Raw genomic sequence first — 27,900 nt, 5'->3', positions numbered from 1 at the left:
GGTTTGAATATGAACCAAGGTACAAACTCTTCCTTTGTATAGCATGGCAGGCATAAGTAAATGAAAGAGAAATACATATAGGGCCTGATTTTGAGATAGCAGCAAAGCAAAGAAAAGGAGCAAATTTGCAACCGGGCTAAACCATGTTACATTACAGGGGGAGGTAAATTTAAATTGTAGGGACAGATTTATAGTTGCGATACGACATATCATACATCAACTTTAATTTCAGTGTAAAAATAAAGCTATCAAGTATTTGTGTGCTGCATGAAAACACAGCCAGTACTTTCCTTGCGTGCAAAAAAATAAGTCAATTTGTAGCACTTGCATTGTAACATGGTTTGTCCAGGTGCAAACTTGCTCCTTTTCTTTGCTTTGCTCCTACGTCAAGATCAGGCCTATAGTGTACACTGAGACAATAATGGTTCACACACTATATAGAGTCCCTTTGTTTAAAAGAGAATTTATTTATTTTGACAAACAATTTGATATGGTGGAAGTATTTTCTATAGACAGCAGGTTGTTGTCAGGATGCCTACAACATTTTAGTTGCTGCTATCGTATAACAATTTTTACATACATTGCACATTTCTGAATGTTTCAAGTTGCCATTTCATCTTGAACTCTTACACGCTTCGGAATTGATTCATGTGAGATGTACATCCGTTTAAATAGCGTGAAAAAGCTCTGCGCATGCCCATAAACAAAACTGCATGCAATCCATATCCAAACGCAAATGACACGGCTCCCTAGGACTTGAGAGATGGAAGAGGGAAAGGAAGGGGCAGACGGACTTAGGCCATGTAAAGTAAGGGCTTTCTGACGCACATGCGACCAATTCAAGTCCCGTGTTTGTCCTAAGTACGCGTGTTTTCTTTTGTACCCACTGCAGGGCTAGCGTAAGTGCCGACTGATAGTGATAACTACATCTTTGATGTAAAAATTACACGTATGTGCGCCACTACATGGAACAGAAACAACTGTATGCACCTTAGATACACTATTAAAATGCATTGTATGTACAGCACACATTGAAATCAGCTTTATTTATGTAATTAATGTAAAAAACAATATTTATATAAATTATTATATTGTTAAGAGCTGTTGTTTTATTTTATGATCAAAGTTTTATGCATACTGATGTGAACTTTTTTAGTACGCGATGCAGTCTGTTATGTGAGTTTTTGAACTGCAAGTACTGTGTAGACAAAGCGTACTTTCACCGTGATTAAAATCAAAACGCATCTTGAGATACACCTGGTTTGGAACACGGATGGAAGTATTCACAAGTTCCGTGCTCTTTTTAAACAAGTAACTTATTCTGCGCTCAAAACAAAGACCTTGCTGAACTAATGGTGTCTGGATCATCATTATTATCAGTGATTTACACCTGCCTTGTTACAGGTGATAAAGATACAACTGAAAAGATGCATTCTTATGCAAGCGTCTGGGTCTGAATGAGCCACATACTATACATGGTATACGTTAGTCCGTCCATTCCCTCCCCCGTTCCAACTCTCAAGTCATTGGGGTCAGAAGTGTCAGATGGATTCTGGTATGAATTCCATGCAATTGTGTACATTCACTATTAACATGCACAGTGTGATTTCATGTAAGATATACTAAACAAACTAGCGTCTAACTCTGAATCAGGCCCTTACTTACCCCTGCCAAAACGCATGGGGCAGAATTGAATGGCATATTAGCACTCACTTTTACTAACCACCTGAGATGGGTGTTATACAGGAGACCAAAACCTGTGCTATTTATGCAGCTGAATGTTATTTTATCTGTTATATATTGTGTTTCCAGTTACAGACATTTCAATAATATGTCTTATAACAGACTCTAGTGGAACCATAAGTCCCAGCATACCCTGCCAGACAGAAGGACTTGTAGTTCTACAGCAGCTGGTAAGACTAAGGTTATCTATGTCTGCCTTATACTTATTTCCTACAGGACAGGTGCCTCTATACGCAACACATGACTGCATTCTATGTGTATATGGGGAAACCCCATGAAATCCTATTTTTCTTGTATACTTAAAAATTATATATTACATAAATTATAATTATTTTATATTATATAAATTATATTTAAACACTGCAATAAATACTACTCTACTTTTACAGTAAAGTGCATGCTCCAGATAGGCAGAATCTGAGAAGTGACTTAAAATACAAAGGTAGGTCATTTAAGTTGAAAGACAGGAAATAAACAGGACATTGTCATAGATGAAAACATCCAGAGACTACTCGTTAAACATGGGAATTAACCCTGGAAAACAGTCACTGTTAGGAGCTATGGTATGTTGCGCCCGCTATAAAAGTGCTAGGGGTAAGACTGTCGTATGTGCTGTTGAGGAAGCAGACAGTTCTTGTTTATAGTGATGTGACTCTTCTTAAAGAAACTGATTGACCAGGGGTGGAGTTTTCTATAGGGGCTTCATCCTCTTCTGACACTGGTCTTGCTAAGGCTGTTCTGGTGTGGTCCATCCGAGTGGCAGTAGGCGGACCTCCAGTTTACCTCTATTTCTAGAAGGAGGAGGCGTATCTAAGGAGGTTATTTCCAGCTCATTTCCAGCCCTGACTGTCTGATCTGACAACGGCAAGCTCCCATTAGAGCAGCTCTTACTATAACAGGCAGCTTTTGTGTTTCAATGTCTAAGCCAGAGCATCTCTGCTACTTCAGTTGAGAGAGAAAGAAAGAGAAGGGGACAAGGTAAGACACTGCATCCTTCACATCAGACACCAAACTGACAGAAACCTAACTAGACCTTTTCAATGCGGGGCTAGCATGCACATCATATTAACCCATCACTTGCCAGGGACAGAGCAGTCAAACCAAATCATTTTTATTTATTTATTTTTCTGCAAATCAGTTACACAGCATCATAGACACCTACATGTTCCATCCATATTTAGCAATGTGCCTTTTTTTTTGTTTCGCATTTGTGTCTATTCCTGGTATGTCTTTAAGTGGTGATGGCATGCAATAGGGGGTGGGGGTTGTTGGCATATGAAAGGTAGAACACGTCTCTTTGTCTGTGTTTTCGCATCCTGGGGACAGTAGTAATGAAGTAAGACCCTCAACTGGATATCATTCATCGCCTATTGTTTTTCTTTGTTTCCTTTAGTCATCGGGGGATAAAAAGACGCCTGCATACAGACATTTTGGGGGGATCGAGGAGGATTGTCTGATATATTCATCTGAATCCTATCCAAGAACAAATTCAATCACATTTGGGAATTTTTACAAGCAAACTGGGATCTATGAGTGGAAAGGTGATCAAACCGAAGGAGGAAAAAGATGCTTCTAAGGGTAAGCAGCTCATCATGAACCTAAGAGGGGAGCCTGATTTTAGCAGGTGGTGACCTTCTACCTTTAAACCTTTGTGATGCCTGTATGACACTGAAGTGACTGAGAGACGCAAATCAAACACACACTGTAATGTATGATATATGCCAGGTGCCTACAGGATCAACAGTGTCAGCACCTTGCAGTGGAAGGTGTCAGATGCTAATTTTACCATGTCCCCCATAGGCTAGCCATGGGGGTTATTACAGGTGCTGGAAATAAAAACTTACCAATTCCAATATGAAGAGAGATATTTGTACTGTCCTTGAGGACCATTCACACCTATCTACCTTGTTTGTGCTTTTCACACGTTAATAAATCCTTGAAAAACTCATTACAATAGGACAAATAAGAGGCAATGGTGCTTTTCGCTGTATTTCAGCTTTTAGAATGCAGCATGACCTATGTCTTGTGTCAATGTGCACTACCAGTACAATGTATTGTTTTGGTAAAAGCACATGGAAAATGGACATGGAAAGTGTATTACAAATTGCATCACAAAAGCATATGTTAGTTTTCCTGCGTTCTTACCCATTTTGACACTGCATTATATATGAACAATCTCATATAGCACTGTACAAGTATTTCACTAACAACAGCGGTGTTGTTTTTTTAGGCTTCTCCACAATAAGATGTAAACATAATGATTGCTACATGTACTGTAAGTAGTGTATGTCGATAGAATGAATATTTTGGTTAAAAGCAATGTTGTAATCCTTCCCGTAAAAAATTCCTGCGCTGCTTGTGCCACCTGTGCTCAGAAGTTGTATACACCCTGCACCTCCAAAAAGAGGGATGATTTATGACAGCCTCTCAGTTAACCCTTTCACAGTCAGCGTGCTACTTTATAGCATGTTGCCGTTCTCCAGTCCTCACAATGTTAATGCTTCAAAGGAGCACACTGTGTGGACGCCGTGGCACGGTGACATACAGCAATCAGCTGCTCTTATATGGGATTATTAATGCTAATCTTCCACTGTCACATTAACAACAGAGAAGGGACCATGTCTTCTGCAAGCATTGGACGTTTGCTGTGATGTGTTTCCCCATATTACCATGCAATCGACTGGTTGTGCTGCTGGATGTAAACTGGGTGACAATTGCCATGGAGACAAGAAGGGCAGGAGGGGTGGGGGGAGGAGGTAGATTACACTGCAACTGCATTAGTTTCATTTGCATCCCGAACACCAGCAGCTATGATGCAGATCCAAGGTATACAACTGTCTGACAGTCAGTCCATTCAAGTCTATGATTGAAGTGTAAGACAAAATAAATATATAGCAATGGGAAACTCAGTGGTGCACTTATTGGTTGGATTCATATTTATCACTTTACAAAGTTTTCCTCAAGGATAGTAAATGTTATTAACCTGGTTAGTCTATTTATCTCCCTAAAAATATAGAACATAAAAGTATATATTATATATGCCTCGACATATTTTATATATATACTTATACGTGTGTGTAATTATACATATATATATATATATATATATATATATATGCATACATATATATATATATATATATAAATATATATGTATATATATATATATATATATATATATATATACATACATTTTGTAGGGTCTACGACATCAGAAGTGTGTGTCTATATATATATATATATATATATATATATATATATATATATGTATATATATATATATATATATATTTACACACATACACATTAGTGTCTAAATATTATATCTAATTCAGTTGTACTGCCTAAATTGCTTATATAAATTACTTTTTCAAAGCATAGTTATATTGAGTATATTGCATTTTTCCCTGAAAGTGTTTGCATGCAAGAATGGAGCTATTCAGTATGTAAAATGCTTTGTTGTCTATGATAATCTAGGAAACAGCCATACAATTGTTAACTGAGTCAGCAAATTTAAATATAGAATGTTTCGAACAATATAGAATGCTATACACCAAATAAGGAATTAATAAAGCTTCAGGTATAGTGCAAGTATTTGTAGCATTGATTGTGTTTGATATTATGTTGCAGTACAATAGGATCTTATGGACAGCCTGCAGTCTGCATATAATATCTTCTTTTTCCTACATTTTTTTGATGCAGTGATCCTACAATACACAGTATTTTGGATAAATCCTCTACTGATGACTTTTTATATGTCATTTCAACCCAATAAAGTATCTTGGGAAACTATTACATCAAGCGATTCTAGGAAATGTAGGTGTATTCATAGATACAAACAACAGAAATTTGGCAACTGCCTTCTAATGTTTCAAACCACTAGCTTTAGGATTCCTGTTGGGTTTTCACTTTAAGCAAATATGTTGTATCCATGCCTGCAAGACAGAAATGTATCAACTAAATGAATTTGAGTAATTATTAATAGAGATGACACCAGAAGGTATGAATCATTTATGTTAAATTGAGTTAGGAGCAAAACCATTTTTTTGTATACAGCAGCTAATTTAAGTATCCATTGGGTAAGTTCCTGAAACTGAATCTCCAAAATGTTAATAAATTCCATTCTGCAGTCTCATATAGGTTACGCAATGGGCTTCTTATTTTAAGTCACATTTTCCCGGTGTGTCGTACTGCTGGCAAGTGGAGGGTCTGTAAAGAAATATGTTTGTAATTTGCTGCTATCCAAGACTTCCCGTTTATTTCACCTTTTTCATTTGACTGTCTTTTATGTATACATGTCTGTATGTACTCATGTAAACAGAGCACTGTATAGGAAATGAAACAGAGCTATCTATCTAGCTAATATCTATCTTATATCTATCTAATATCCATATGAGTGTTTGTGCTTATTTAAACAGTAGTGCTTTATAGGGAATGAGTCAAGATGATCTGTCTATCTATTTAATGTATCTATTTATACATCAATCTGTCTGTCTCTCTCTCTCTCTCTTTCATATCTATCTGTCTATCTCATATCTATCTATGATCTACCTAATCTATATGTCTTTCTATAAATATGTCTCATATATATATATATATATATATATATATATATATATATATATATACATATCTATCTCATCATCTATCTGTTTATCTCTCTAACATCTATCATCTATCTCATGTTTCTATCGCATATGTATCTATATATCTATTGATCTATGTATCTCATAATCTATTTCATACCCATCTATCTATCTATCTATCTATCTATCTATCTATCTATCTATTGTATCTGTTTATATCATATCTATCTCATATCTATGATCTATCTTATCTATATTACTAATCTATCTATCATCTATCTAATATATGTATCTATATATCTATTGATCTATGTATCTCATACCTATCTATCAATGTATCTATTTATATATTGATTTATCTCTATCATATCTATCTCACATCTAGCTATGATCTTTCTAATCTATATGTCTGTCTGTCTATCTATCTATCTATCTATCTATCTATCTCACATCTAGCTATGATCTTTCTAATCTATATGTCTGTCTATCTATCTATCTATTATCTATCTATCTATCTATCTATCTATCTATCTATCTATCTATCTATCTATCTATCTATCTATCTATCTCTACATATCTATCTCATAATCTATTTATCTCTCCCATATCTAGCTATCATCTATCTAATCTTTCTGTCTATCTATCTCTCTGAACATATTCCCTGGAGTTCGGACCACTGATAGAAAGGGCCAAGAAATAAACTTGGGTCCACACAATGTAGCTTTATGCACTTTATAAAACACAAATGTGGTTGATATATGTATAAACTCCCCTAAATAATATATATATGAACAGTGAGTTCTAGTGTCATCAGTTCAGGAAAACTTGTGTATTATAAGGAATAATGCACCCTTCACTGTAAATCATTATATATATGAGGTCCTGCAACCTTGGACTTTTATATGGTCACATAGCCAAATAATTTATAGTAGTCAAATCATTTACAATAGGGAGTGCATTAGCATATTAATAGCATAACAGTTATAAAAAAATAACACTGTTACAATAAAATATTTGTAATGCAATAGTTATAACAATAAGCAACTTGCATTTCAACCAGGACGTATTTTATGGTAAAAGGGTACTTCAGAATCTTGGAAATTGGAGCTTGATCTAAAACAAGACCGTCGGAAGAGCAGACAATTGTTATGTCTTAAAAACACACACACGTGGGCACATGAATTTTGCAATGTGTGCTTAAGTCATTCTAGTGATGCCAGTGGATTGAAATGATTATCTTTATTGTTGATGGATTATTACACTGATAATATAAAAGAAAAAGATTTTTAAAGTAGGTAAAGAAAGAAATTATAAATACTATTTTTAAACGTTTTTTTTTTTTTTAAAAAAGTTTTTGGTTTCTAAAATCAAATTCCCCTTTTTTTAGGACTGGACAAGAGAAAAACGAAAAATGTTTACAGTAGATTTTGCTGCACTGCATATTAAAAATTCACTTACCTGAGTTTTTAATGGGCCACTATGCCCTATGTACCAACTGTATGACATCACATAAGCTGTGTTTTAATTTTTTTATGTACTAATTTCTTTTGGGATAAAAGCAGCTAAACAAAGTGTTATTACAAATCTCAGTTTAGTTTTTTTCTGTACATCCTCAACAGAAGCAATGAGATTTCCTGATCTGATATTTATATCTAATATAACTTACAATATCTATAAAACATTATCTAAAATGTATCGCTCATAACATAACATGAGATACATATACCTATGGTTGTCAAGATCGGCAGGAGATGGAAAATCCCGTTGTGAAATTATTTATCATAAGAAGTTCTACCATAAGGACAAATCTTGTGTGCCATCTTTTATTTGAATAGTTAACACTGTAATTCCCAAGCAGATTGACTGGACACAGTTGTGTTTCACTGTACCAATGTGGGCCAGGTTGGTAAATGTTTCAAGAAGAGTAACATAACAATTGTTTATTATGGGAAAATGAAAATGCATTAAACGTTCCTACATTTGTTTTATTTTGAATATGTTTTAATGATTGTGGTATTGATAGAAATACTGTATTTCACAGGCATGGTCCCACTTTGAGACAATCCTCCTCCTCTTCCCAGGTAGCACTTGGCGGTGGTCTTTCCCATGTCATTGTCATAGTATCCTGAGAAGAATAATAAAGTGCACTATTCGAGAGCAGGTAGAGCAGAGAGTTTTAAGAACAGGATCACTGTGGCTGAGCTTTATATCCTAGGATGGCAGGAGGTGTACTCAGGGTGGGTCATGTCGAACTGGCTTTTCCCAACTTAAATGGGTTTTTCCACTTTAAAATTAAGGCTTATTAAATAACTTCCCATAGCAATGATAGTACCATAACATAGCTGTCTACCTTTACCCTGCTATGGAGAGAGTTCCTAGTTGCCTACTACTCTCCAGGAATGTCCGGGAGACTCACACATTTTTGGGAGATCTCCCAGACTCTCCGGGAGAGCAGGGCAAACTCTCCTTATTGGTGAAGTGGGTGAGGGTGGGGCTAAAAGCATTATTCTGATCCCGTCCCCTGCTGTGATAGGCTGACCTAACAACGTGATTCCAGTGGCCACGCCCCATGATGGAGCCCTCTCCTGGACAGCTTGCTGCAAAAGCTGGCGAGTATGGAGTTGAGCAGTGTCAAGTTTTTTCTGCAGAGGTTTCCAGCTATATGTAATGGCTAGGGGACTACTAAATAATGTCAGTCCACATTAAAAAGATGGACTTTTTACTGCTGTACACAGTACCAAGCTGTCCTTCAGCCCAGGTACATGTGTGGTTATGGCACTTGAATGGGCATATAATGACAGTAAGTTATGTAAAAATTGTTATTAGTTAATAATTTTTATCTTGGCTTCTGCTGCAATAGCTTATGCTAGTATGATGGTAATTAGTTTCATTGAATTACAATTAAGAGAAAGTGATACAGCAGTTTCACTGTGTTCTTACATTTCAAATGCCTTTGATGATAAGAACTTAATACAATTTACAAAAACTTTAATGGGTCCTTGGAGTATAGGTGATGCCAATTTGAAATGTCATTGGAAAACTTTCATACGTACATGAAATTATTGTTGTGGCTTTATCTGAATTACAGAGTTCAGATGGCAAAAAATACTTTTTCAACATTATCGGCATCTCAAAGAGTACAGTCGCTAATGTCAAAAAGATCACATTATTACTTTATTATTTTTATAACCCTTATTGAGCGTTTGATTTCAGCTATTTCATGCATCGTTCGCTGTACATCAATTTTAGCAGTTATATTAGAAGTTAATAATTCAGCAGAAACAGATCTAAAGTAATATTAGTAGTGTTTTTAATATTAATCAGACCTCATATCATGAACCTCTTGTAAATGTTTGATGTAAAAGTAAATTATTTGATATAATATTGGATAATATATACCGGAATGCTATTGAGCAACATGGGATAAGTACAGGTTACCTTGCAGAAAGTCAGAATTCTATATCCTGCTTTATGGTACTTAAAACAATGTGTCTCCTGATCTTCTGCCACAAGTCCTTAAAATGAACATTATTTATATAATGACGAGTGTTTTCCTGAAGTGCAATTATTGTATTGTAGCATGTGTAGTAATCAATAGGATAGCAACACGCAACGGTAATATTAATATGAAAAATGCTTGAATAACGATACAGAATAATGTATTTTCAGTATAGTATAAATCAGGATTTGTCTAGTTGACTAGATCAAGCTTGGGAGATCTATGACTTTTTACTTGTTGTGGAACTACAAGTCCCAGCATGCTCTAGCAGTCCGTTCTACACTGTGTGTAGGTGACCTACACACTTTGTCAAAAAAAATCAAAAAATCAATAGATAATAATCAAACTCCACCTATAAAATCAAACATGTTTCTAAATTCCAGCAACATCCAGTTGTAGTTATATCACATCCATATCACGCCAATAAGCCAGACGCCTCCAAATGACGGCATGGCTATAATGTGCCACTTTTAACTACCCTGTGATGATGGTGAGAAGTATCAGGAGTGGGCATGCTCAACACAGCAAAATTCTACAAAACACAATGGACCTCATTTAGAGTCGGACGCAAAGTCTGTGTAAGAAGTGTAGGAGTGGGAGTGTGCCACAGCTTGGTAGGGTATTACGAGTGGCATGCAAACCCAGTTGCGTCCCACTCTTAATACCCTATCGAGCTGCGAGCAGTTCCTGCAGCTAGCTAACCGCTTGCACCACCTAATTCCTGCCGCACAGCTTTAGCCCTGTTTTGACGTGTGTTCCGTCTGCGCCTCACTGCGACTAGGATGTATTTACATGGTCACACCTTCACAATTCCGCGTTCCTCCCATTCTCTTGTAGGGAGTCGAAAGCTGTCACAAGTGTTAATTGCGTCCAAGATGCAGGCGGATATGGTGCTTGCTGCACATGCTTGATAGTGTTTTTTTTTTGGATGCGCCTAAAACGGACTTTGCGCCTAACTCTAAATGAGATCTAATGTGGTTTTTTTTGTTTGTTTACACCATAAAAGTCAAGTATTGCTACCTTAGCTTACTATTATACTTATATTTAATAACAAAATAAAACAAATTTAGAATTCTACAGCAATAAATTTAACCCTGTACTTTTTGCTGCTTAACCAAACCTCCACCTGAAACAGTTACCTCTTTTGTCCTATATAGGTGCACCCCCCCAGCCCTTTGATGGGGGGGTGCACCTATATAGGACAAAGGTGCACCTATATTTGTCTTGCAGGTTCACTTTTTTTTTTTATCATATGGTAAAAATAAACAGTAATTATGTATCAACTGGTTACAGTGCACATTATACAGCATTTTGCAGCATCGAAGTATGGGATTTGCAAATTAACAGACGCTTTCCATTTCTTATATCACATTGAAAACATTATTCTGAGAGCCAATGATCCTTCCAAGATGAGCCATCTAGAAATAAAAGAGCTAAATGCTTAATTTGGCTATTAAGAGCACCACCCTGATGGGCTACAGAGAGATTGTGCTGCTCGTTATAACCCTGGACTTTTAATTCAGCTTTCAGCACTATGATTTCCAGATTGCCCAGCTTGAGCAGAGAGAACTGGGCTAAGAGTAATGCAAAAATACACTTCTATTTCTGGGGCCCAGTGTCACCACTTTGTCTCGTATGGACACTTGTGCCTGATGCTTGCAGATGGTCTGAGATGTCGCTGTGTGTCTTATTCATGTGTGTCATGTACACTCACATTTACACTAGATACATGGAAACCTTTGACAGCTATTTACATAATACACAAGTTTTGCTGCTCAATTGACCAACCTTTCAAATTAAATAGCTTTGATAAATAGGGAAGAATGTCATGCATTTCATTCATGCACTTAAGGCATTTACACATTTACTTATATGCTGCTCAAGAACACTTCTGCATGAGTGGGCAGCATGGTGGCTCAGTGGTTAGTACTTCTGCCTCACAGCACTGGGGTCATGAGTTCAATTCCCAACCATAGCCTTATCTGTGTGGAGTTTGTATGTTCTCCCCGTGTTTGCGTGGGGTTCCTCCCACACTCCAAAAACATACTAGTAGGTTAATTGGCTGCTATCAAATTGACCTGTGTGTGTGTTAGGGAATTTAGACTGTAAGCTCCAATGGGACAGGGACTGATGTAAACGAGTTCTTTGTACAGCACTGCGGAATTTGCGGCGCTATATAAATAGCTGCTGCTGAGTGTACAAAAAGCTTTCCCAATGATAAAACTAACCTAAATAATACCACCTCTAGACCAGGACTATGAGTATAAATCTTAGCTTGAGTGCAACTGTGGGAATCTAATCTCTCCCATCTGAAATGCCACCATATCTGCTCAGTGGTCCATACTGAATTTCTCAGTGAACAGAAATGCCTTACTTTTCATTTTCTATTTTAATACTCACTTTGTCTAACATTGCCTCTGGCTGGTACCATCAGCCCCTATAGCTTCAAAAGTCATTCAGCCATCGGCATCTTGCTGTAGTGGGTGCTTGCAACATGTGGAATAAGGGGGAGCTTTCAATGAAATTCATTTCATTATTCCTGAAAATGATGGAAAATGCTGATGTATGAAAAAATAAAAAATACTCTTTACAACATAGTAAAGTTGAAAAAATGACACAGTTCCATTAAGTTCAATCATTCATAAATTTTAATTGTGTTGATCTAGAGGAAGGCAATGCAAAACTCCTAGTGTGACAGTTGTCAGTTTAACCTCACGGGGAATAAAATGTTTTCTCAAAAATGGAATGAAATAACATTCTCTATATCGGTAAATTGGGTCAAACACTGCAAGAAATTGCAGCTCAGGAACAGTCTCTGTAAATACTTAAGTTTATTCTTGTAGTTGCCATCTATTTTAAATGTATTTTAAAATGAATTTACAAATGAAATGCATTTTCTTATTTAATGTTGCCACACCTAAAATTAATTCCACCACTTAAGGCTTGATGCCGAGTTGAATGTATCCCAGTTTGCATAGTGTAATTTGTACAAATTCGCACTAAGCGTACACACAAGACAACTGACATATATATATATATACCAATGTCAGGGGCGGATTGGCAATTTAAAGTGAACCTGGAAAAAATCTGAAAGTAGCCTCACGTGGGCGGGACCAAATCAATACAAAAGTAGGTGGGGTTTGCAAATTGTTAACCCTTCTTAAAAGTAACTAGTTGGCTCATCATTCATCTAATTAGTCCCCAACTTCACAACATTTTGTTCACCCCTGATGTAGTAAACTTCTCAAAGGGAAGTAAAAACATTTACTATGCACAGGAGATAAGAGAAAATTAAAGATTTAGGACTGACATTTACATTTTGACTGTTAGTAGAGTGGCAATCATTGTTTAATTTATTGAATTCCACTCATACAAATATATGAGCAGAATGCCCATATTTCTTGACCTAGATGTAAAAAGTACCACAACAGGGTATAAGTCCCCTTTCCGGCCGTATTAATGTTTGGAATTGTGACACCATTGCCATTCTATCCACGCATTGTGACAAGTACAGTACTACTCATAACTGGTAAATTCTGTAACAGCCAAGCATTTGACTAATGACGTTTTAATTCTTTATAACTCATTCATATTCCTATTTTGCCTAGAATCAATTTCCCCAGCTCTCAGTCTGCGTCCCTAGGCACTATAGAAAATAAGTATAAATCTCTCTATACACGTTCCTGCGGAACATTGGATGTTGATCCGTGGGACTTCATAACTCCAGAAACGATTTTACTGTACCATACACAACTTTACCTGCTGGTGCAATAAAACCTTTGAAAAAATGACATACAAACCCCATTCTTTACAGTACTTATTAAAGAAAAGCCGCTAGGGGTCCTATATTGTTGTGATCAGCCTCACTATTATAATTACATAATTTGTTTTATGGGTTCTGACTTCTGACCCATGAACTTGTATTTGCATAATCCTTGCTGCCTTTCTCATAAACGACTTAGCTCCGATAGAAACAAACAATTTTTAAGTGGCCATGTTAAAGTGAAATAATTATTCTTACCATAAGATACTAAAGTTTTTCTCCATTAGTGTTTCTATAGGTCCTTATAGTCGCAGTCTCAGGCTGAGCTCTTCCTCACCCGAATCCCTGCCTATGGGAGCCGGTTCACGACACAAGTCATCCTGAACTACCTAGCTGCTGACTAAAGAGGCCGCATAGGGGGCTTACACAAATGCCCGTCTCTAATAAATGTCTAAGTGTGCCTGTGACCAGCCCCAATGTGTGTGGGCTGTCTGCCTTCCCCTATCTCAGCCGGGCGTAAGAAAAAATAAATGGCCAAAAGTCCTGGTAAGCTCTATTGCCAATCCTCTCCTGACGAATGCAGATTTGCATGTACCTGCCACTTACACCTCCTTATGAGTGGAGAGGCAGGTCTGGTTAGGGAACTGACATGCAAATTACAGTACAATAAGGGTGTGTTCACACAAATGTTTCTTATGCAGATCTGCACAAACACACATATACGCCTGTTAGGAGGCATATATTTTGCACCTGCTAGAGAGCAGGTCAAAAATAGTTGATGATGATAACTTGGCGCAAACCAGGTGCACATACTGCCAATGTGGAGCCGAACGCACATCGCAATGTGTACTCCTCTGCATATGGGTGGAAATGCTATATTTTTGCATGCACTTTTTTAAAGAATAATTTACACCCACTTTGCGACCAACTCTCCCTCAGCCTCAAATTCATCAGGAGCTAATTCTATTTTAATAGCCGTGATAATGAATGGGTGGTGTTGTTCTTTAATATGTAATTTCATGTATCAGTATGCCCTATTTCACTCGACACCTCAACCCATTCAGCATGAAAGCTGAGATATTATTTATCTGCTGTATTTCATCTTTAGTCTACTGTTCTTCATACAACACTTGGAGAGTAGCCAGATTAATTCTGACCTAGAACATTGCTGATGAACAACACAAGTCTCTAACCATGTCACCGGCTTGATTACATTTTCTGTAATAACGTTTATGAAAACAAAGCAGTATCGCTCACTAAGGATTTATTTTACCATGAGCTAATGAGTACCGGTTTATAGTTGTGTATGGTAAGAGCAAAACAAAAAGCAAAGTTCCAGAATACTTTTTCATGCTAAATAACTACTAAAGGCATTATTGTGCTCATCTGTTATGTCTGTCTGTCCTCCAGTATATAATATAGAAATGGACATAAACTGATTTGAAAATGGTTTGATATGGGATGCATATTAAAATGACTCAAGATACAATCTGCAGATACATATATCAGAAAATCATGTATAAGATCATCACTAAATATTTGTATTTATCCACTTGAGTCTGCATAAAATCAATAATTTTCAGGTAATTTCTATTGTGAAATGTATTTAGATCACCTGTCTTAGAGTAACCATGCAGTGTTGGGCATGTATTTATTATTATTATAATTGTAGATTTGTAAGGTGCCACAGTGCTCTGCAGCGCCGTACAATAAGGAAAACAGTACATACATAAAACAGGGACATACAAGGTAGACAAAATAAACGCAGACATGAAAACAAAGTGTATGAAGGACCCTGCTCATTAGAGAGCTTACATTCTAAGTGGAAGAGGGCACAGATAAAACAAGAGGAGCGAATGTGGCCAGAGTGGATATTGGGACAGTTGTGAGGGTGCATTAGTGTGAAGAGTGTTATCGGGAATAAGTTCACCTCTAAAATAGAGATAGGTTTTCAAAGAGCGTCTAAAGATTTGAAGGCTGGGGGAAAGTCTGATTGCGCGTGGTAGTTAATTCCATAAGTGGGGAGCAGCGCGAGAGAAGTCTTGTAGTCGGGAGTGAGAGGTGGTTATCAGAGACAAGACAAGTTACAGGTCAGACGTAGATCTAAGAGGGCAGGAGGGAGAGTATTTTGATATGAGATTTGAGATATATCCAGGGGTAGTGTTGTTGAGGGCTTTGTAGATAAGGGTGACTTATTATTAATGTATTAGTGGCTAGGGTGACTATCACTTTTAGAGGAAAGAATCCAAAATTTGCAATGACAAACAGTAATTTCAGGTGATCTTCCTAACTAAAGATTCTATAACTTATGTTTTGGGTTCATTCACACCTACATTTATCAAGCATGGTACATACATTATTGATCTACTTTGTTGCATTCATTGTTTAGTGAATGTATGTAAGATACACCTGAAACAGACATGGCCTTGGTGTTCATCTAACCTTATAGATTTCTTATGAAAAATGTCAATTCCTTTCTCATTTGTCTTTGGGAACATGGACCATGCACCAAAAAGAAACCCTACTCCCTTTTTGGATTTCACAAGCTCAACAAATGGAGTTGAGTTATCAGGGAGGATAAACTTGTCTGTGGATGGCCACATAAATAAATGTGTGTTGTCTTTAGACAGATACATATGGGAGTAAACTTCACTATTTTATATGTGGTGCACCTACGAGCACATATCACAAAATGTCACAGTTAATCCCTTTAAATAAGTGTGTGATAACGCCCTAGCTCAGACCTGGCCAATCTATGGATCTCTCCGGATGTGGTGAAACTACAAGTCCCAGCATGCCCTGCCAGCTATCGGCTGACTATCTACTGACAAAGAATGCTGGGGCTTGTGGTTTTATAACACCTGGAGAGCCACAGGTTGGCCAGGCCTGGTCTAGCTAAACTGTGAGCTAAGAGCAATACTGCAATGAAGAATGTTTCATTCTAACAAGGTGCCCGGCTGAGATCTGTTCACTTGGCCAAGTAGCCCATCTACCAAACAACTAGATGTATTCAATTTGGGTGTATATGGCCATAAGGGCCCAGATTTGGTGCAACTTATGTGGCTTGTTTAAAAAAGTAGAATGTAATACACCCCAGGATTTTCTAATTCACATTTATTAGATTGCTTTACAAGGTCATCATTACTTTTGTACAACATAATTAGCTACTTTAACACTTGTTTTGACAAGCCACTGTACTAAATAAAATTCTTAATAAAATGGAACTTTTTGTCATTCATTAAAGTGTTTTCTCTGCATCAAAATAACAGTAGAATCAAGGCAGGAGTATGACCATGTTCTTAAATGTAAGTGCATCTAATGAGAACCAGTAGCTTTTTCATACTAACATTTCTTTCATACTAATTTTTAATTGTTGAATTTGTGTAATTCTTTAGATATTTAGAAATCATTAAGTGACATAGCTGAAGCTTCCAGGTCTCAGTGTTCCTGTTTGATTCTGAATTTGTGTTTGAAGATTGCTGGCTAAATAAATCAGACATTCACTGGGGCTTCAGTTTCTTCAAAATTCAGAAATAGGCATTACACTTTCTTGTCAAGGCTTGTCTCTCCTCCAGGAAGTTATAAATAGAGTGTTGACGAAGGTCTATGCTGAGGGAACATTTAATTATTATGGTTTTTTTTTTCTCTTGTTGAATGTGGTGCAGCTAGTGTCTGGATAGTGTTATTCCCTCTGTACTTAAATTGTTATCTAAATAAAATTCAAATTATTATTATTCTTTAAATGCAGACAATTAGGTGTTTGCTATATATATCAAACATCATTGTTACACACAAAGCAAATGAAAACCTTCATTTCTTATTGAAAGCCCATTGCCTAAAGATTGCATGAACAAATATGTGGGCGTGAGTCTAAGGCATGTCAACAAGTGTCTATATAGAGGATGACTAGGTCAGGGTAGGGGAGCACAAATCACCAAAGGTAACAGAAGGCTAAAATAATAAATACACATGCAGTGGTAAATTATAATAAGGCATTCGGGACATCCTTTTCTTACTCAAACTTGAGGGTGTTAGTAGTACATTTGAAAGCCATACTCCCCTATTTATACATACACAATATAATAATGTAATGAAGTATATATAAAATAGTGTCTTTACAGTGTTGTTAATAAATGTGAAAGTTGCATGCTCCACATAAAATTTAATTTTTACATGCGAACACAAGTACAAATGAAATTAAATACTCCTGTTATTTTCCCCTTTAAAAAGCCAATGGGAATCTTCTTTCCTGCAGCATTCCAAACGGATGTGTCAATCCAAAGTGATTAGACTAGACGGACGTGACTTCACATGAAGCCGCAACTCGAATGACTTAAGTACTATTAGCTGGAAAGGTCAATCAGCCAATCAGAAGCGGGTACATAGTGGGGATGATAGTCATCATCATCAATGTTGCAGCAGTCCAGCATCCGACTGGTGTATCTGCATCTGCGTCTAGGTCTGGTTGAGTAGCAGTTATGCAAACACGCCCTAGCCTTGGCCTACGCACGCCAAGCCCCTCCTGGCGAGCTATACATTTGTGAAATGCGTGCCTTACACACAAAAAAAGATGTATGCCCAACTTTACATGAGCCCCAGAATAAGTTTGGTGCGAGGGTCCTTCTGTATATAGGATTCAACTTGGGGAGATTATATTGCAAAATGCGTGAAATATAAGTTATGTTGAATGTAATAAAACACCCAAAATTGTTCAGTAGGGAATATTTAAAAACAATGACCGTTTCTGGAACATTTTGGTTGTGTAATTTTCAAGATGTACCAGTGATGTAATTTGATTTCAATAAATCTTTATAAAAAATATTTAAGAAAAAAAATAATTATATATATATATATATATATATATATATATATATATATACTTTAATTTTTAAGAGGATTTTGGAGAAATTATAAGTTCTGAAGTCATTTAAATTAAGAGGTACATTTTTTGAATACATGAGTAGAGAAAAGAGAGCCAGTGCTATACTTTGCTAGTAAGTTATCTTTGTACGCTCTACGTGTAACAATTTCTACTGTCACGGTTTGTAAACCCAGTACAAACTGCTGCAATGTTGTTGATCTCAAGCATTTCACACATGAAAGTTTGTTTGCACACTGTGATACCATTGATTTTGGAATTAATTCTATTATGCAATGTTTTTGATCTTAGCGAAATCATGCTAAATGTGGCTCTCCAGGTGTTGTGCAACTACAAGTCCCAGCATGCCCTGTCCTCTAACTATCTACTGGCAAAGCATGCTGGGGCTTGTAGTTTCACAACACCTGGAGAGCCACAGTATGGCCAGGCCTGCACTAGGAAGTTTATTTTGCACCTGGAATTGGGTGGGACCCCTGAAACATCATACATGTTATTTCCTTTGTCGCTCTACAACAAAATAGCTCTTATAAATATATGAGAATCTTGTTTCAGCTTTTGGTGCTTAGCCTTATTGGGAGATACTCTGTATTGCCAAAGCTCACCTATGAATATCCATGTTTCTCTGAGAGAGGTCGGCTATTTAACTGGAGGCTGTCCATTTGGGTTCCCTGTGAGTTGTTGTTTGACTAAGGTCAGAGAGCAACTGCTGATGTAGTCTATGGGTAAACCTGCAGGGGAAAAAACGGCGTGTGCTGAGATTTTCTTGTGCAATAGAATCTAGACGGATGTATCTTCCTTTCAGCCAAGGTGCTTTTTTTAGACCTCACAATGTATCTATGAATATCATGTGATGCTACACATCTTGAACATCTATCCGTAAAACTCAATGCTTACACATAGGGATCCTCCCAGCTAATATTTCTACGGTATCTGCAACTTTTCCTGCCCTGCTCTGTGTATAGTGTGTCCTACAGTTTGTTAACACTGTGGACTCTAGGGATAGAGGCCCTCATCTTGCCTGCTGTTTTTCCAATTGATGCTAGGACTAGTGCTGTCACCACTAGGCTACTTTAATATTTGCTACTTTGGAAGGTCAATTACTATGTGCAAATATTTCCTGGTGCAAGAGATACCAATGCACCTGGTTACATTTGCTTGGCCTGGCTGTCTGGAAAATACACTCTCCAATTTCTCTACTTTCAATTTATGTGAAAGCACAGTGGCGAAGTGTTTAGCACTTTGGCCTCACAGCGCTGGGGTCATGAGTTCAATTCCCAACAATGGCCTAATCTGTAAAGAGTTTGTATGTTCTTCCCGTGTTTGCATGGGTTTCCTCCGGGTGCTCCGGTTTCCTCCCACACTTCAAAAACATACCAGTAGGTCAATTTGCTGCTATAAAAAATTGACCCTAGTCTGTCTGTGTGTGTATGTTAGGGAAATAAGACTGTAAGCTCCAATGGGGCAGGGACTGATGTGAATGAGTTCTCTGTACAGCGCTACGTAATCAGTGGCCCTATATAAATAAATCATGATGATGACCGATACATCCTTAAACCTTCTTACAAACCACAGTACAACTATGAATTTACCAAATAACTGTTTTAACCTTAAACTATGAGGGGGAGAGGGGGGGGGGCGATTTCCAGATGAAGTCCCATCTTAGCCCCACAGGATGATTGGTCCATAAAACTTCACTGCTGTCCTACTGGACCGTGCACTGATTTGAATTTCCCCTATCTGTCAGGGTCTTAGACAGAAACATAGGGCTGAACCAGTTATGCAATACATAAAGTTTTTACTACTGAGTGTCTTCAAATTCAAAGTGGTCCTGAATGTCTGGATGTCACACAGTAACAGAGGTAAAGAATAACGTCACTAGCACTGGTCAAAAGTCCATAGCAGAGGACTAGGCTATTAATGACGCAGAGCTGAGACCAGATAAAGGCAGCAGGTTTAAATACAGTTAGATGGAAACTCAGCGGAGCTCATCATATAGGACAGGCTGAAACACTGGTTCTGGGCATGTTAAACCTGAAACTATAAATCTGAGAAAAGCTCATAAGTGTCATTAGGATTAGAAAATGGTACAAAGAACAGCTGAACTCCATATTGTCATCTGGCATACATTAGCAGTACATGATGCAAGCTTAAAAGCAGATTCTAGTGCAAGTTAATTTGATGCTGAGTTACTGCACATTGGTACCTATGAGTTACTGCCCAAGTGAAAGTCTGATTGGATGTGCTAAGTACAGCACCAGCGCAAGGTGGTGTTGCATCTCCATCCCCTCCTCTATTTACATTAATGGACAGGAGGTGGGGGCAGAGTCCACTGCTGAGCGCGGAGTGTGGCGCTGGGCTGTGACATCATAGTAAAGTGCCACACGCCCAGTATAACACTAATATTGATGAGCAGAAAAGCATGGCTTTACAGGTAAAAAGCTGCCGGTGCTCCTCGTGGGGGCGCCGTGGTGAAATTAAAAATACTGGATCAGTGACATTCATCATTTAGAGCAGGGTTGTCCAACATGCGGCCCGCGGGCCACATGCGGCCCAGCATGCCTGTAAATGTGCCCCAGAAGGAGTTTTGGTTGTGGCAAGGGGGCAGCACTGTTAATGAAAAAATCCTGCAAAAAAAAGAAAAGAAAATACTTACCTTGTGGTCACGTCAGCTGGTACTCCGGCTCCCTCCCTTGTCTCCTCCTCCGTGAGGTGCTCGCAGTGAATGTCGGGCGTGATGTCATCACGCCCAACATCCATTGCGGAGCGCAGCACAGAGGAGTCACCCACGCGAGAAGAACAATCAGCAGCACAGAATTGGAGAAAAGAAGAGAAGAGGACAGGAGAACAAGCCGATTAAAAGGTAAGTTAAGGGGAATTTTTTATTATTATTTCAAGGGACGCTGACCAGTGAATAAAAGTCACCTGGTCCTGGAGCATCATGGACCTTATCTCCCTGCTACATACTTCTACTTGTAATACTAATGGGGCATTATATATTATTCTCTTTGGCCCATTATAAGTTGTTATCCCTTAACTAACATAGTGGTGTAATTAGCAAAACAGGTCACAACTTGGGGTCACAGTGATGTTTATGCCACTGCAGGCCTGGTCAGGGCACCCTGATATACAATGCCTGGCTTAAATGCACTTTATTGATATTGCATCGAAACAATACAAAAAGTGATTATAGTATAATAACTAGAGAGGATTTTTTGAACAGGGCGATTGAAAGGTAAGTATAGGGGTATTTGAAAAAAAAGTGATATATATATATATATATATATATATATATATATATATATATATCACTTTTTTTTCTCATATATATATGTTAACTATGTTTTCTATGGTTTTTTGGATGATCAGCTATCGTTATTGTTAGTGTATCTTATGCGCGGCCCAAACCAACTCGTCGTCTTCCAATGTGGCCCAGGGAAGCTAAAAGGTTGGACACCCCTGATTTAGAGTTATAAGCAACTCCATCTAAAGGTGGAATTGCAATGGGTGCAATCATTTATTTGCATAACTGGAATATACTGCCATTGTTTTGTACACAAATACTGGGCAGCTTTACTTTAACATTGCGTTTTAAACTAGGACATGTTCAATTTTATCTGTCCATACAATTTAAATATAACCCATCTACAGTTCAACATAGTTTTGCAGAGGTAAAAAAACTGCACTTCCTAATTGGGTTTACTCTGAGGTCTAAATGAGGCCCATAATGTTAATAGTTTGAAAAATAAAGAAAGCCTATAACTGGCATCAGATAACATACAAAGATTATCTAGTATAGGACAAAATGCTGAAATGATAAAGCATAACATGCCAGTTTTGATTTTGTGACATCACTATTGCAGCTGAAGTATGACTCTATCAATGTGCAGTCTGTACAATGCATTACTGTTAGATAAGATTCTGGCAAACCATTCATATAAATATCTGTAAGTTTGTTGATCGATTTTCATTGTGAATAAAGTTTTATTGTATTGTCCCTTTAAACTAGTCAGAATGTAATTCTGTTTTATGTATGAGCCATTGAGTGTTCTGATCACATTAAGATCAATGAAGCTCTTCTGATTAAAAATGTCAGAAAAAGCGGCTAAATCATCTTGTCACTTCTCGTGTTGATAACCAAGTGATACATATCCCATACATTATTTATCATGCATTCAATTATGTATTTTTGTTCAAAGCATGAACATTCACTGTAATGGTGAATTCAGTACAGTGAGAACAATTAAGGATTTTCAGTTTGGAATAATATAATTTCTTAGACATCTCCATATTAAGTAATTCATGAAAGAGTAGAATGGTGTATACATTTACATTTTTACTGGAGCTGCATTGGACAATTCTCATAGGCTAATAGTTGGGGAAAATTTGAAAGTAAACTGCATCCATTGAGAAGTCATTGACTCGGCTGATTGGTCAATGCTCTGCATCCATTCAATCAGCTTCAATGAAACTCTGGTTAAGAAGTAGGGATAGAGAATAGATACAACTGGCACAGGGAATGCAGGGCTAAACATACCACTTGTTGCGTAATAATATGTGCAATACCGAATAATAATAATGTGTGACAGGATAATTTGTAAAAATTTGATTCATCATGGTTCAGGAGTTGTTTCAGAAACCCAACATAATGAATAAAGTTTAAAGATTTAAAAAAAATAAAAATAATTTAGGGTGCATTGAAAACGGCAAATGGCAGCAGAAAATCCTCCCCTCAATGAGCTCCATTTGCCATTTTCGTAATAAAGACCAAGGGCTAGATTTACTAAGCTGTGGGTTTGAAAAAGTGGGGTTGTTGCCTATAGCAACCAATCAGATTCTAGCTGTCATTTTGTAGAAGGTACTAAATAAATGAAAGCTAGAATCTGATTGGTTGCTATAGGCAACATCCCACTTTTTCAAATCTGCAGCTTAGTAAATCTAGCCCTAACTGTGAAGCTGCATATGTAATTTATATCACTGGCATTTGTCAAGATCAGGACAACAACATTCAATCAAGAGGATAGTGGTGAGGTGAACCCTAAAATGATTGCATCGGCAGAATGAAAGAGTCAAGTGGGGTCCACTAGAGAGAACTGAGGGAAAAAAATTTCGTGGGATCTACAAATGGTGCCAATGACATCAATCTTACTGTCAATTTGTTTTTTTGTCCCTCCACTGTCATATAATTAATAAACATTTTGCATCCCCTCTGTTGTAAAGCAGCAATGTATTAAAAAACAAAGGGAATGTTAAAAACAAAATAACACTGAGAATAAGTAATAGAGATTGGTATTATTTAATTTCTCTCCCAAACACGATATTGGTACGTGTCTTACTGTTTCAGCCTCAGCCATTTCTATTGGATGTTATGCCATGCTATACCATAATTATACCAGAGCTATCTCTTAAACAGTACTTGTTTACATTGGCCGTGGGCCTATTGTGCAATTTTACAAGATATAAATAGTTACTTCCTACTGTAATCCTGACATTGTGCTAATATTGTCCACCAAAGAGTGTTCTAAGTTTAATTATTGTGCTTTATGATTTATAAAAATTATTCTACAGGCAACTGTGGAAAAGAGGTGGAGTTGCCAATAGCAACCAGACTAATCTGTAATAGTAAAATTAGTTAGAATATGATTGATTGCTATAGTCATCGCCTCATTTTCTTCCCTGCTACATGTAGGACAGTTTTCATAAATGGTCCTTAATATGGGGTAGAGTTCTCAAACCTTCTAACAAGGAAACGTGAAGGTGTTGCCCATAGCAACCAATCAGATTCTAGCTATCATATATCCAGTGCATGCTAGAAAATGTTAGCTAGAATCTGATTGGTTGCTATGGGCAACACCTCCACTTTTCCTTTTTAGAAGGTGTGTGAACTATATTCCTTCGTTTGTAGCATATTTGCTTGTCACAGCTCTGAAAGGGGTAGAAATTGTGAACTTTTATTCTCTCCCAACATCCCGTGCATTTACTGACCTCATTACATTATATTGAGAGTTTCAGTTTCAATGGGACTCTGACTGGCCTTCCTTGCAACAGGGAAGCTATGGAGTTGATTGACATAGAGATAACAATGCAGAGAGGTCATTACAGCAGCTGCAGCTCATCTCAGTAAATAGTCACATTCAATTTTCTGACTCAGCTTGCAGGCAGTCAGCAGGGCTAAAGAATATAAAGATCTGAGGTTAGTGTTCATGATTTTTACTACAATTAATTGATATATCGCTCATAGCTAAAGTATCATAAACATTTGTATATGAGTTTAACAGACAAATATTGTACTTTTTAAGACTTATTAGATTTAACAACAATGCAAATACCCCTAATTAATGCATTTGCAAAAGCAGAATTTGCATTATTAAATTAATTCATTTTATAATGCTGCCCTCCAAAACGTGCAGTCTGGGTCAGTTGTTTTTTTTTTTTTTTTATAGGTCCTAAAGTGGACCAGCTGCAACAGCCATCTCTATTAATAAATATTAAATACCTACAGTTTATTTTTAATCATAAGCTATTTATATAGCACCACTATTTCCACTGCGTTGTACAGATAACTCACATCAGTCCCTGCCCCATTGGGGGTTACAGTCTCAATTCCCTATCACACACACACAGACAGACAGACACACAGACTAGGGTCAATTTGATAGCAGCCAATTAACCTACCAGTACGTTTTTGGAGTGTGGGAGGAAACTGGAGCACCAGTAGGAAACCCACACAAACATGAGGAGAACATACAAACTCCACACAGATAAGGCCATGGTTGGGAATAAAACTCATGACCCCAGCGCCAGGGCCATCTTTTTCATTGGGCACGATGGGCAGCTGCCCGGGGGCCCCACGGGCAAGGGGGCCCCATAGGCACAGCTCTTAATGAGAATAAATAATCCTGCAAAAAAAAAAAAACCTGCAAAAAAACCTACAAGGGTCACTGAGCAAGTACATCTATCTATCTCTATCTCTATATATCTATATCTGTATACATCTATATATCTATATCTATATTTAGGGGCCCCGGTGCACTGCTTTGCCCCGGGGCCCATAATGTTGTTAAGATGGCCCTGCCCAGCGCTGTGAGGCAGAAGTGCTAATCACTAAGCCACCATGCTGCCCACTTTCACACTGTTCCCACCTCTCAGTCTTGGAGAAGTGACCTTGACATATGCCAGCTAGAATAAGAATCTACTGTACTGTGCTGGTCACAAGCATGGTAACCTTGCACTCCCGTAGTGGGGGAATACTGGGAAAATACTACTTTTAGAATAGACTGTATATTCTATTATATTGCTTCAGCAAAAGGTCATAAGCGGCGGAGAGTTGTTTTTTTTTTTACCTCTTTGTGGTTAAAAATGTCCATCTACCTCTATGTTTCTCTTCATATTAATCCTCACTGAAAAAACCTGCATGGCTTCAATTTAAGATTTCTGCTTTGTATATAATAACAGCAGTGTTTCGTTTTTCGGCTAACCAGGAATGTAATTTTAGATGTTGTCTTTGCAGAATAAGAGACTTTGTATTCACGGAATGAGTCATGTTGGCTGCTGTGGTGTTACAAAACAAGGCTTTCTGTTAGTGTGTCTCTTTCACCTGCTGTTGTTAACAAATAAGCCACAAATTAAATACTGCAGTGATTGAAAGCAAAAACTAATGCTATGAACCTGGCTAAATAATATAATAATATTATTGTACTGTGAGGTCACTGTAGAATGGAGACACAAAGGCCACTTTCTGCTAACCATATTTATCTAAATTGTGTACACTTATTTGGCACCTTGCCTAGTTTACAGTATTGCGATTATATGGCATAACATTTCAATATACAGCAAAATACCCAGATGATTTCAGCAAACACCAATGAAAATTCAGTTACTGCAAATGAATGGTAGCATTATTTATGTATGTGTTATTCAACGGTAAACTGGATGAATGCATAGATATTCATATATATGTACTTAAGGGATGGGAGCTTCAATGAAAACAGCAAAGACTTAGAAAACAAGGATCCCATATTCTCCAAAATCAACATATTTTTAAGATTCTTTGTCTGCCATTGTATCTTTTCTTTTACCTGGCATCATCATCATCATCATCATTTATTTATATAGCGCCACTAGTTCCGTAGCGCTGTACAGAGAACTCATTCAAATCAGTCCCTGTCCCATTGGAGCTTACAGTCTACATTCCCTAATATAGACACACACTCACTCACAGACAGACAGACAGAGAGAAAGACTAGGGTCAATTTTTGATAGCAGCCAATTGACCTACTAGTATGTTTTTGGAGTGTGGGAGGAAACCGGAGCACCCGGAGTAAACCCACGCAAACACGGGGAGAACATACAAACTCCTCACAGATAAGGCCATGGTCGGGAATCAAACACATGACCCCAGTGCTGTGAGGCAGAAGTGCTAACCACTGAGCCACCGTGCTGCCCACACAATGTTAATGTTAAAGTTGGAATGTTAAAACACGTCAGCTTGTCTTCTAGGAAGAGATATACAACTTCCTATGCTCGTAGCCTAAATTGTGATTACTTTAATCTGTAACTACATGCACTGTACAAAGTATAATAAAAGAAATTCATTTTTGAGGCCAGAGAGCCTTTAAATTGTACCCTTCACCTGCACAGACTGGAAGCAGCCATTTTTGTTGGTTAATACCAATATTCAACAGAATGCAGCCTATTAATTCACCGGTAACCAGTGACATCTATAGGATCACCTCCCTATACACCAGATAAATCCAAAGTCCCATTACATGTATAATATTAGCAATTTTATCCTTAACTCATACTTGCCTAATTTTGGGTTACCTCCACCAGGAGATCCAAAGGACAAGTGCAGGGATGAGGTGACACGTTTTTAACGTCACCCTTGCCCTTCCCCCTGCTGCAGAATAATGCATTGGGGTCATAATGGCGTGAATCATGCCACCAAATGAGGCCTCATTATGCAAATTGCGTCTTTAAGGTATTACCATCTTTGGAATAAGATAGGGCTGGACCTGGAGATTTCCTTACTCTCTCCATCGTTCTGGAAGAGTAAGCAAGTATGCCTTAACTTTTATATAGCACCAACATGGTACACAGTACTTTCCAGAGAGCGTTTATCATTGACAATCAGTCAATATAATATAGTATACTGACGATGAGCTAAATTTTCAAAACCGCTCAGCAAAATATTTGCCTTGTTCTGCATTTAGGCACAAATCAATAAACCACAAATCTATACACGTTCAGTGGCGGGATTTAGCATTAAGTGTTGTCAGTGCTTTCCCAAACACTCTACACAACAAAATGAATTGTCTGTGATCATCCCAGTTCTATTCATTCTGTGAAATGGCAATTTACAATAACAGTGCAGTGTGAAATGGCAAAGCAAAAGTGGAACGCGAAGATTGTATCATTGGAACTTCACACTGCT

General features: G+C 37.6%; 1 protein-coding gene across 3 annotated transcripts in view; it reads left to right on the top strand.

The window, feature by feature from the left end:
- The window catches only part of FGF13 (fibroblast growth factor 13), a 281,106-nt gene that overhangs the window by 21,287 nt on the left and 231,919 nt on the right, over positions 1 to 27,900 (top strand). Inside the window, exons 1-2 of one of the 3 annotated variants that reach the window (XM_075187304.1) lie at positions 2,576 to 2,721; positions 3,137 to 3,321. In XM_075187304.1, coding sequence (XP_075043405.1) covers positions 3,273 to 3,321 — 49 coding nt within the window. In that variant the 5' untranslated portion in view covers positions 2,576 to 2,721; positions 3,137 to 3,272. Of the gene's footprint in view, positions 1 to 2,575; positions 2,722 to 3,136; positions 3,322 to 27,900 lie in introns of those variants that run through there. The other 2 variants (XM_075187309.1, XM_075187305.1) reach the window with 2 other exon arrangements.

This window comes from Mixophyes fleayi, chromosome 9, assembly GCF_038048845.1.
Source record: "Mixophyes fleayi isolate aMixFle1 chromosome 9, aMixFle1.hap1, whole genome shotgun sequence".
Taxonomy (NCBI): Eukaryota; Metazoa; Chordata; class Amphibia; order Anura; family Limnodynastidae; genus Mixophyes; species Mixophyes fleayi.
The sequence above is the reverse complement of the archived record's forward strand: the minus strand, read 5'-3'. Positions and strand labels throughout refer to the sequence as shown.